This window comes from Lactuca virosa, chromosome 5 (genome assembly GCF_052849685.1).
Source record: "Lactuca virosa cultivar CGN04683 chromosome 5, Lactuca_virosa_CGN04683_v6, whole genome shotgun sequence".
Classification (NCBI taxonomy): domain Eukaryota; kingdom Viridiplantae; phylum Streptophyta; class Magnoliopsida; order Asterales; family Asteraceae; genus Lactuca; species Lactuca virosa.
The window spans coordinates 343,521,410-343,532,055 of NC_136430.1; the positions used below are offsets into that span (position 1 = coordinate 343,521,410).

General features: G+C 33.2%; 2 protein-coding genes across 10 annotated transcripts; one reads left to right on the top strand and one right to left on the bottom strand.

Moving 5' to 3' along the window:
• The first annotated feature begins 411 nt into the window (after positions 1 to 411).
• LOC145116003 (Actin binding Calponin homology (CH) domain-containing protein) lies at positions 412 to 5,202 on the top strand. Its single transcript, XM_079052370.1, has 15 exons — positions 412 to 597; positions 829 to 944; positions 1,028 to 1,198; positions 1,588 to 1,835; positions 1,928 to 2,099; positions 2,172 to 2,210; positions 2,291 to 2,359; positions 2,457 to 2,573; positions 2,678 to 2,889; positions 3,255 to 3,416; positions 3,515 to 3,714; positions 3,820 to 3,977; positions 4,566 to 4,662; positions 4,748 to 4,839; positions 4,952 to 5,202. Exons 2-15 carry the CDS (start codon positions 858 to 860, stop codon positions 5,168 to 5,170), a joined length of 2,043 nt encoding a protein of 680 aa, XP_078908496.1. The 5' UTR covers positions 412 to 597; positions 829 to 857; the 3' UTR covers positions 5,171 to 5,202.
• On the bottom strand, positions 4,676 to 8,821 carry LOC145116004 (uncharacterized). 9 transcript variants are annotated; one of them, XR_013711818.1, is made up of 6 exons: positions 7,785 to 8,208; positions 7,064 to 7,119; positions 6,778 to 6,845; positions 6,370 to 6,448; positions 5,998 to 6,074; positions 4,676 to 5,120 (listed from the first exon to the last, which is right to left on the bottom strand). XR_013711818.1 is itself a non-coding variant. In XM_079052372.1 (5 exons), the coding sequence occupies exons 1-4, from the start codon at positions 8,115 to 8,117 to the stop codon at positions 6,040 to 6,042; spliced, it is 492 nt and encodes a 163-aa protein (XP_078908498.1). In that variant the 5' UTR covers positions 8,118 to 8,201; the 3' UTR covers positions 4,676 to 5,120; positions 5,998 to 6,039. The 9 variants fall into 9 exon arrangements, 2 of the variants coding, with proteins under 2 accessions (XP_078908498.1, XP_078908497.1); XR_013711817.1 differs by lacking the exon at positions 4,676 to 5,120 and adding an exon at positions 5,391 to 5,695; XR_013711820.1 differs by lacking the exons at positions 4,676 to 5,120; positions 6,370 to 6,448 and adding exons at positions 5,391 to 5,695; positions 7,517 to 7,599 and having other exon boundaries at positions 7,064 to 7,333; positions 7,785 to 8,200.
• Positions 8,822 to 10,646: the final 1,825 nt, after the last annotated feature.

Below are 10,646 nucleotides of genomic sequence, written 5' to 3' on the forward strand. Positions count from 1 at the left end.
TGTATCCACATGAGCAACGCAAATAATTGTTATAGACTCTAATAAAGAAATCAAGCATGGCGCCTTTCTTCCTTGTTATGTGATGGTCGATGAATGCCAAAAGGAAGAGAAGGGGTTTGTTTTAGGACAGAGAGGAAATAAGAAAAAATTAGTGTTTGTATTGATAGTAACATAAATCTCTAATTGTCCTTTTTTTTTAAATAATAAACACTATTTTTTTTGGAAACGAATTAATTACGTAGGATGACATTGAGAAAATTAAAAGATGAAGTTTGTGATTAAATTAAGGGAGTGATTTTATAATTTGCCCAAAGCGATAATTTTGGCACTCAAAATGGGCAAGTCCCCACCCCATGTTAATAAGACGACGATACAAATCACAATCGTAAACCACCACCACCTTCTCTTCGATTTTCATTTCCCAAGTTTACGCGGGTCCAACAGACAATACGATTTTCTCTCCTCTCTCTATGCACTCCCCCTCCATCTTTTTCCATTCACATAAACAAAATCACCGAAACGTACCAATCAGCAACCCTACGTCGATTCTCCGGCTTCTTCAACATGGATTATTGATCCATGATCAATCTTATTAAGGTTTTGCTATTTGCTTTTTTTTTCATCCCATCTGTAATTTCTTGAATCTTGTGCTTCTTGATGGTAACAGTTCGATCTTGTAATGTTTGTTCTTGAACACAATGATATATATCCATATGACCACCTTCGCGTAGATTGCTATTTTCTTGAATGATTATATGCATATTGGTTCATCTGGGTTCTTTGCGATTAACGCATCTGATTGTTTAATTGTCGTTGATATATTTCAAGATTTTCTCAATTGTGGAAACAAGCCAAAGATGTCTACATTCGAGGGTGTCTTTGTCAATGATCCATGGCTTCAGAGCCAATTCACACAAGTGGAGCTTCGTAAACTTAGAACCAAAGTATGCCATTTTAATTTTTTTTTTACGTTTCTTCTTAAATTCAACATAATCAAATTGGCTCATTTCGGATCTTGTTTATATAGTTTATTTCAGCAAGAAATCAAGCCGGCACAGTCAAAATAGTAGATTTACCGCCAGTTTTGGCAAAATTAAAGCCCTTCAATGAAGTATCAAGCCAAGATGAGGTCTCACGTATGCTAGGTGACTCTTATAGTGATTTGGCCAAAGATTTGGATTTTGAGGGGTTCCTTCGGGTGAGTCGAAAACCATCCCTTAGGCTACATTTGTTACACAAGACTAGACAAACTTCCCAGAACTATTTTCTATTTGAGAATAACTATTTTCTATTTGAGAATGAACAAGACATTCATGTCTTTTGCACAGACAACAGTCTTGTCTCACCTTGTTCCATCTTTTTGTATGAGACAAATTTTGTTGCATTAGCATCAAACATGTTAGACACTCTTGTCCCACCTTTTTGGGTAGACAGTTTTTGTCTCATTAACATCAGTCTCAGTCCTAGTTACAAGATCATTTGTCATGTCTAGTGTAACAAATGGGGCCTTATGGAATTGGATCTTGATTCTTTAGTTGGTATGTATATATGAATGAAGTTATCATTTTCATTTTATGATGATTATAGGTATATTTAAATTTACAAGCTCGAGCAAGTGCAAAATTGGGTACTTCAAAAACTTTCAGAACTACTTCATCTTTTGTCAAGTCCGGTGCAACCACCCTTCGCCATAGCATTAGTGAGACAGAAAAAGCTTCATATGTTAACCACATTAACAATTTTCTAGGAGAAGACAAGTTTTTAAAGGACTTTCTTCCTATAGACGCTGCCACCAATGCTTTATTCGATCTAGCCAAAGATGGAGTTCTTTTATGGTATCAACAACTAAATGTTCTTTCTTTTCTTCCATAAACTCTTCTTTTTAGAACAATGCTTTTCATTGATTTGTGAAAGCGTTTTTTTGTAGTAAGCTGATTAATATAGCCGTCCCTGGTACAATAGATGAACGTGCCATTAACACTAAAAAAGTTCTTAATCCATGGGAAAGAAACGAAAATCATACTCTTTGCCTCAATTCTGCAAAGGCTATAGGCTGCACTGTTGTCAACATTGGCACACAGGATTTGGCTGAAGGAAGAGTAAGTTGATGGAATTATGAGTTCAAAAGATGTAAATTCAAGTTATTAATCTTTTTTGGTTCATATTGACAGCCTCACCTATTACTCGGGTTGATTTCTCAAATAGTTAAGGTAATGATCAATGTTTTTTTTTTCTTTTTTGTTGACTAATTCATAGTTTATCTTTCTAACTTAATCTTTGACATTTTCAGATACAACTTCTAGCCGATGTTGATTTCAAGAAAACTCCTGAGTTGGCCGAAATGGTTGAAGATAGTAAGGTGATTGATATATTGTTTGATTTCTTACAAAGTTTGTGTTATCTAATAAAATTTGTGGTTTATTTTACTTACTTGATATTACAATGTTGAATGACAGGAAGCAGAAGAGCTCATGAGTTTGGCCCCCGAAAAAGTTCTGTTGAAATGGATGAATTACCAGTTAAAAAAAACAGGCTACAAGAAAGAAGTTACAAACTTTTCGTCCGATCTAAAGGTATGGGAGAATTACACAACAAGCCCCTATACTATTCAAATATACATATAATGCTCAAACATTCGATTAATACTAATAGTTGATCTAAATATCTTGGCTTGTAGGATGGAGAGGCGTACGCTCATTTACTCAATGTTCTTGCTCCCGAACACGGAAGCACTAAAACTTTGGAGACAAAAGATCCAACAGAAAGAGCAAAATTGATTATTGAGCAAGCTGAGAAACTTGATTGTAAAAGATATGTTACATCGAAGGATATCGTGGAAGGATCTACAAATTTAAATCTTGCATTTGTTGCCCAAATATTCCATCAAAGGTATGGTCCTGTTACTTCATGCACAAAAAAATACGTTTTTATCTTGAGAAAATCCCAAAAATAACCATTTTTAGAACAAAACAACCAACTCTTTTGCTTTTTATACAAATGATACATATTTCGTAATGGGTCCGGTGCAAAATCACTTTATGAAATTGTTTTTTGAATGATTCAATTCACACAACCAAAAATGAAATCGATTTTGCTGTAGGCACGATGGCCCATTGCAAAATATGTGATCATTTGTGTTAAAAGAAAAAAGTTTGGTCAATTTGTTAAGGTCACCTGTAGAAGTGGTTATTTAATTATGTGATTTTCTCTTTTACCTTTGGTAAAAAGTATAACCGCATGTAATTTGTTAACAGGAATGGGCTTAAAGTAGATAAAGCAAAGACTACGAATGTGCTTGCTGAAATGATGACGGATGATGAAACCACATCAAGGGAAGAAAGATGTTTCCGAATGTGGATAAACAGTCTTGGAGTTGAAACACATGTTAACAATGTGTGGGAGGATATCAGAGACGGGTTGGTTCTCTCATTTGTTATAGTCAGTATACTCACTCAAGGATTGTTGGAAATTAAAAATTAACGTTTTTAATATTTTCTTTTGTGTTGTTGTACAGATGGGTTCTTTTGGAAGTTCTTGATAAACTTGCACCAGGGTCTGTTACATGGAGGCTAGCAAACAAACCTCCGATTAAAATGCCGTTTAGAAAAGTTGAAAATTGCAATCAAGTTGTAAGCATTGGAAAGGAATTAAATTTTTCTCTTGTGAATGTTGCTGGGAATGACATTGTTGCAGGAAACAAAAAGCTTATAATAGGTTTGTGTTTTTTTTTTTATTCTTGCGTTATGTTTAAATACTTGTGTATGATGAAGAAAAGAAGGAAATTAGTGATTAGGTTTGGATATTATTGCATGCACCCAGCTTTCTTATGGCAGTTGATGAGATTTAGCATGCTTCAACTCTTGAAAAACTTAAGAACTCATGGACATGGAAAGGAAATAACGGATGCTGATATTTTACAATGGGCAAACAAGAAAGTGAAAGATACAGGGAAATCAGGACACATGGATAGCTTCAAGGTAAGCCAAACATACCCATGAATAGTTACTAGTGTTTTGATATGCATTAATAAAAGAGGGAATGGAATGGAATGAAGCATTATAAATTTCTTTTACTTATATTATCTTTAATAACCTATGTTTTTTAGAAAAAAAAAATCAAAAACTTCTTAGTTTTTTTTTTTTTTTTTGAATATAAAAATAATTCATTATTTAAAATGGCATAAGAAAATTAAAACATTTTAGTTATCATCATACAACGAATGTTGTGGAAGGTAATTTCTTCTATTGTAATTCTATTTTGAGATTGCATGGTATTTTTTTATCACTAAAAAAATTAAAAACTGTTTCAAAGAATAAAAAAAAAATCACCTCATGAAATATGTTTATATGCAATTTATTTCACTATATATCTTTATTTGATTGAAGCTTAATTTTACGTGACAACATTTTTTCTTTATTAATTTATCAATTTAATTTATAATCCTCTCTAATAAATAAATGAAGCTTTTTTTTTTACCATGCACATTCTATTATATTGTTAACTCCATTCTTTCTTATAATCCCATTTCATCATATTAATTAACTATAAACTTTGCAACTATTCAGGATAAACGCCTATCAGATGGTATTTTCTTTCTTGAGCTTCTTAGTGCAGTGGAAAAGAGGGTGGTAAACTGGGGTCTTGTTACCAAGGGCGAGACCGGTAATTTTTAAACTTTCACAACTTCATTCCATTGATGCAATAATTTGAGAAAATAAACATTTTTTTTTGTTTGGATTTATTACAGAGGAGGATAAGAAGTTAAACGCAACGTATATAATTAGTGTTGCAAGAAAACTGGGGTGTTCTATCTTCTTATTGCCTGAAGATATTCTCGAGGTAACATCATTTTAATACTGCTATTGAGTCCTTTTGTATTACAACTTTACAAGTTGTGTCATTATCATCATCATCATCATCATCATCAACTACGAATTTTAATTGTTGACAGGTTAACCCGAAGATGATTTTGATCCTAACAGCAAGCATTATGTACTGGAGCTTATTACAGAAGGCTAAAGTTAATGAAGACGATAGACCACCAGATGAACCCACTGTTGCAACAGAAGAAGTAGAGGGAAATCCAGCCATGGATGAAGCTGCAACTGATGATGGTGGTACTGGTACCACAGACAAAGAAGAAACGGTAACAGAAGAAGGGAATAGTTAGTTGATGCAAAACTACAGAATAATTATAAAAAAAAAAAAAAAAAAAAAAAAAAAAAATTAAGTATAATATTGATCATTTATAATAAGAACTAGAAAGGGAGCCCTTGCTTCGCTACGGGTCAGGGAAGGTTTAAATTTAAAGTTCATTGCTATTTTAGAATATAAATACAACTGTTTTGAGAAATTAAAATTGGTTTCTATAAATTTATGGTCAAGAAAACTTTAAAGTAGCAACCAACTTTAAAATGTGAACATTCCAAAAACCTAGATTTGATGGCATAATAAAATATACCCACTTATAGCATGAGATGGTAAGCTAGTCAATACACCTCCTTTAATACAATAATCATAATATGCTTATGCGCTTTGATGAATGAACAATCATCATAAATAAGGTCAAAATACACCATGGAATCGCTTATGAAATTGCACTTAACAGAAGACACATCATCTATCAACTCCAGCAAGATGGAACACATTTCAAGAATATTCTTGGATATCAAATCTGGTGTGTAGGTTTTAAAACCTTGCAAACATTAAAATTAAAAAGTCAAAAAAATAAAAAACTCGGCCTTAAATATCGTAACCAAAACAAATAAACATCAAGAAAAATGGGGATTAGTATGTGCTAAACTATTATATTATGAATCTAATAATTGCAGTGAATTATTTGTGTATTTGGAGATTTTTGTCTATCTGTTAAAAAAATGTAGTTTTTCAGTCATTGGTTTGCTCACTACTCATGTAATTACTATTATGAGTGATTACCAATTTAAAAATATATTTACATTATGATAAACATATATGTAGACAACATTTCTTGAGTACCTCTTCCCTCTTCCTGAAATTGGCTTCTCTAGCTTGCTGCTTCTATGTTTCTTCTTGAAATCCTTCAAAAATAACCACTAAAAACCAACAATTGATATTAAAAGGAAGCTACAATACTTCAGAAATAAACATATAAAGAGCACATGTAACCAAAATTATAGGTGGGTCGTGATTAAGCAGAGGAGGGAACAATGATCTAAGTGAGTGCTATTTTTTTCAATGACTAAATTGAAAATACAATCTTTGATGTTTGCCTGCTCTAAAAGAAAGAAAGTACACTGCTAAATTTGGCAATTACAAGGTTATATTTAGGCATATTTTCAAAAAAAAAAAAAAAAAAGTTATGTATAATTTTTTTTATAAAAATCGGACCTTATCAGAATAATATTTTAGTGTTGTTTCCCGGTATGCCATCTAGACTTCTGATGCATCAGCAGTGGAGTCAAGTTCCCTGGTGTTTTTTCATGGATGGTCCAAATAAGAGGTAAAGATTTAAATGGTTCTCGCAAAAGGCTGCAAGAACTAAATTTATTATGTTTATAACAAAGTGTAGATATGATAAAATAAATATCCTTTTTATGCCACATTGTCAAAGGGGTGAATTGAAGAAAACGGTTAAATGATAATCCAACCTCATTATCGACCAAGACCAAAACTGAAAACCCAGTGGACAGTGGTTTTGAAACCTCATTAACTAACTTGTTTGATTATGATCCGTAGTTAACCGAACAGAAATGACAATTAATATATATAAATTCCAAAATAGCAATCATTACTTACTTCGACTTTTGTTCTGGAATATGAAATTGAATCTGTCATAGATTTCTGCCCAATTTCTCCCCCCATACCTTCACAAAGAAGCATAAAAATGATTAGAATTCTTTTAAGTTATATATTTGGTAGAAAATGTAAGTTTTTTTGTTTATAATGCCATTATAGGTAAAAATGCGAAAAAAAAATGTGTAACCTGATAACAATTCTATTCCGGTTAATTCTTAGTAAATAATGGAACCAAAAGTAGCAACCTTGCGCCCTTCTCTTGTAAAAAGAAAGTATAGGTTCTAACCTTCTTATTTCTTGCAATCCAAATCTTCCTGATGTCCCCAAATTGCATGAAGAAAACTGCATAAATGATAAGAAGAATGATGGTTAACCTCTTTTAGCCCTGTATGTTGATCTTATTAAAGGGAACCAATCACTGATGCCATCAAACGAATAAAAAGTATTAACTAAAAAGAATCAATCAAAATAGGATGAATAGAGCTGTAAAGCATTAAGCGTCCCCTAATTTATGTCGTTTTAAACATCCTTCTCGGGGGAAACATGTGCTTCAGCCCTGAAAAACACCAAAACCGTAAGATTAACAGAAATAGAGATATTGAATTTCATGAGAATCAATGAGAAGCAGGCATAAAAAAATCTATTTTTTCTACAAAATCCACTTTCTTCTCAATCTTTTTTTTAGTTATAAGTTGAAACCATGTAATCCGAGTGATGAAGCATGGGTCTAAGAACTTACCTCTACATCGCATAGGCTTTCTGGCGGTGTTCCTAATTCCTACAATCTTTTTCTATAAAACAGACGTCTTTCATCTTCAACATCTAGGGTTTTCAGTTCAAAGACGATTATAGAGGATTCAATTTCTAGAGACAAACATAGAAAAAAAAAAGGCGAATAAAAGGAGAAGTAAAAAAAGAACGGTGGTGGAGGACGGGTATTTCGATGAAGGCGGTGGAGAATTTTCATTGGAAGAGAATGATGGTCAGTGGCGGCCATCTGTACGCACCGGTGTCGAAACCGTTCCTGAGGTCTTCGGTTGGAAGACAAAGGTAGCGAGAAGTAGATCAAGCGGAGGAGACATAAAGATCGTGGCGTTGGAGAAAGTGTAGAGATAAGAAACGGTTCCTTGCCTCCGACTTGGAAGGATCGGGAAGAGACGGCTGAAGAACACCTGAAGCAACGACTGATAACAGAACCAAAAAACAATCGACATAAAAAAACCCCTTCTACCACCTGCCGATATTGATGGAATCGGTGGAGGAGACGTAAATTGAGATAGTGGGTGGTGGGAGCAGAGGGTACAAAGGAGCAGTAGATGAGGCGGTGAAGGAATTTTCATAAATACCAAGTTATAACCTAATAAAGTAGTACAGTTTTACGGAATGCGAAATTTGCCTAATATTGTTACGATTGAAGTAGATCACAAGATAAACTACCCGATGAATTTAAAATCATTCAAGATGGGAGCAGGAGCACGATAGCATCACATGCAGACGACTTCAAAAGCCGTTTTTCATTACCATCAAGATTCATGTTAGGATTTTTGATAAAAAAAAATTGCTTCTAGGCGATGTACAGTTGAGGTTATCAGCTCTTGGGTTGATAATCAAAGAGATTTCATAAATCTCAAAAATCAAAAAGTTTTGTGAATAGAAAATAGAAGGAATTCCAAAATTGAAATTAATATAGACAGAGAGAAAATACATACCTATGAACAACATCAATCAATTTCTTTCTGAATCCCATAAACAGTAGAAAAATCTGCAGAAATCAAAAACGGAAAAGGAAATAAGAATGTAGCGACCGGTGGTCATGTTTGTGGTTTGGGGTTTACGATGAACTCCATTCACAATCTACATTTAAAGAATCAGTATTTTCTGGGGGTTTTTTGAAGATCAATTGGGTTTAGGCGGTGGAGGAAAGTAGAAGGTAGAGAAGGACCGGAGATGAGAAAGACAGTGGGAGAAAGATATCTAAGCATTGTATTGAGGCGGTGGATCATCATCCAGAACATGTTGGATGAGATTGCCCACTACGATAGTAGACGTGAGTAGGTGTGACACGTAGCAAATCTGGATCCCATAACACAGCACGTAGCACTTTGTATGATGGTTCAGACCCAAAAAAAAAAAAAAAAAAAAAAAGAACCATTTGACACAATCGTTTAACAGCCAAATAACAAAAAATATATAAAAAACGGAAGAGAAATAGGGAAAGTAGAAGGACCAAAATAGACAAAAAAAACAAAAAAGCTGAGAGTTTACTGTTGCTAACATAAGACATTTTTAATATATATATATATATATATATATATATATATATATATATATATTTTTATATATTAATTTAATCATGCTAAGGTTCCGTTTGATAGTTTCTGTCTGGTAAAGTGTTGTCTGGGAAAGTTTTCTGACTGAGAAAGAAATCATGTTGTTTGATTGTACATCTGATTGACTGTGCTGAATGATGAAAAAAAATAATAAGTCAATAAAAAATAAATTTAAAAAAAGTTATTTAAAAAAATTAATAATCCAACAAAGAAAGAAAAAGGTCGGGTTTGGTGTATAATTGTCTTTCCAGCCCATTCAGCCAGAAAGATATGATTTTGGAGCTTTCTGGGAAAGACATATCTTACCGGGAAAGACCATTTTTTTTTTTGCAAATCAAACAGTCTTTCCGGTCCATTCAGCCAGAAAGATCTGTTTGGACCTGGAAAGATGCGTATCAAACGGGGCCTAACTCTCCTTTGTTTTCTATTAAGTGGAGGAGAAAGCAAATTGTATTTTTGGGGAAATGTGTAGACAGTAAGGGTTTTTGAATCTCCTTTCCTATGTTCATGTTGATTGCTTTGAAGCTTTTTAGATGGGGATTGGAGCAATACATGTAAAATTTACACATGTAATTACTCGTGTTGTTTCTAGTTGTATTCTTTAATTGTTTGTTGCATGTATTTTCATCAAATAATTAAGTCCAATTTTGGTGGCTTTTAAATCAATTAAATAATAGAAAAAGCTGTTTCTAGTTGTATTCTTTAATTGTTTGTTGCATGTATTTTCATCAAATAATTAAGTCCAATTTTGGTGGCTTTTAAATCAATTACATAATAGAAAAAGCGATGAAGTAGAATGGAGCGTTAAATAAATTAAAATTAAAAAAAAATACAGGCTAATTTGATTGATTTTTATTCCATTGGGAGTAGTATTTTTCTTTGATGGAATGGAATGGAGTATTAGATTATAAGTGACAATAACAATATTTTCCAAGTCCAACAAAAAAAATAGTGTAAGTGGAGATAGTATGGCTAAGAGTCCTAACTATAAGATTAGGAGACCGTTTCCGTAAAAGACCTCTGACATAAAGAAATTAAAAAAAATGCATACAAATATATAAAAATAAAATAATAAGTTATTGTTAGTATTAATTTGTAAGTGCGCCCACACTATCATACATAAGAAATTTGCAAACAAAACATTAGCCCGAGATAAATAATACGGTGTTGTGTATCCAACTACAAAGACCGGTAAATGAAATAAATTTGCACACGAAGGGGGCAAAGAGACACCAAATAAAACATGGATAAATACACAAGAAGTAAGCCGAAAGCATATACTAGCTACTCATGTTAAAAGTAAATAGGAAAGCGTCAATAAGTATGTGGGAACCGGAAACCATGCATAAACAAAAAGGAAGTTAGACCTTAGACTACACTAATACTAATTTGCAACCCCTTATTCCAAACATCCACACTCTCCTGTCTATAGTCATGTCCTCTGAGAAGGCTAACTCCTTCATCCCTAACCTAGCATTATCTTCTCACTTCCTTGTCGGCCAACCTCTCCTCATTGCACCCTCGACCAAGATCGTCTCC

Excerpts from the sequence above, each read along its gene's own strand:
- LOC145116003 (XM_079052370.1), top strand. The coding sequence starts at position 858 with ATGTCTACATTCGAGGGTGTCTTTGTCAATGATCCATGGCTTCAGAGC. Across the intron at positions 2,211-2,290 it reads TGATTTCTCAAATAGTTAAG|ATACAACTTCTAGCCGATGT; the intron begins GTAATGATCAAT and ends TGACATTTTCAG. Across the intron at positions 3,715-3,819 it reads AAACAAAAAGCTTATAATAG|CTTTCTTATGGCAGTTGATG; the intron begins GTTTGTGTTTTT and ends GCATGCACCCAG.
- LOC145116004 (XM_079052372.1), bottom strand. The coding sequence starts at position 8,117 with ATGAAAATTCCTTCACCGCCTCATCTACTGCTCCTTTGTACCCTCTGC. Across the intron at positions 7,120-7,784 it reads CAGGAACGGTTTCGACACCG|TTTTCTTCATGCAATTTGGG; the intron begins GTGCGTACAGAT and ends TCATTTATGCAG. Across the intron at positions 6,846-7,063 it reads GGATTGCAAGAAATAAGAAG|GTATGGGGGGAGAAATTGGG; the intron begins GTTAGAACCTAT and ends TTCTTTGTGAAG.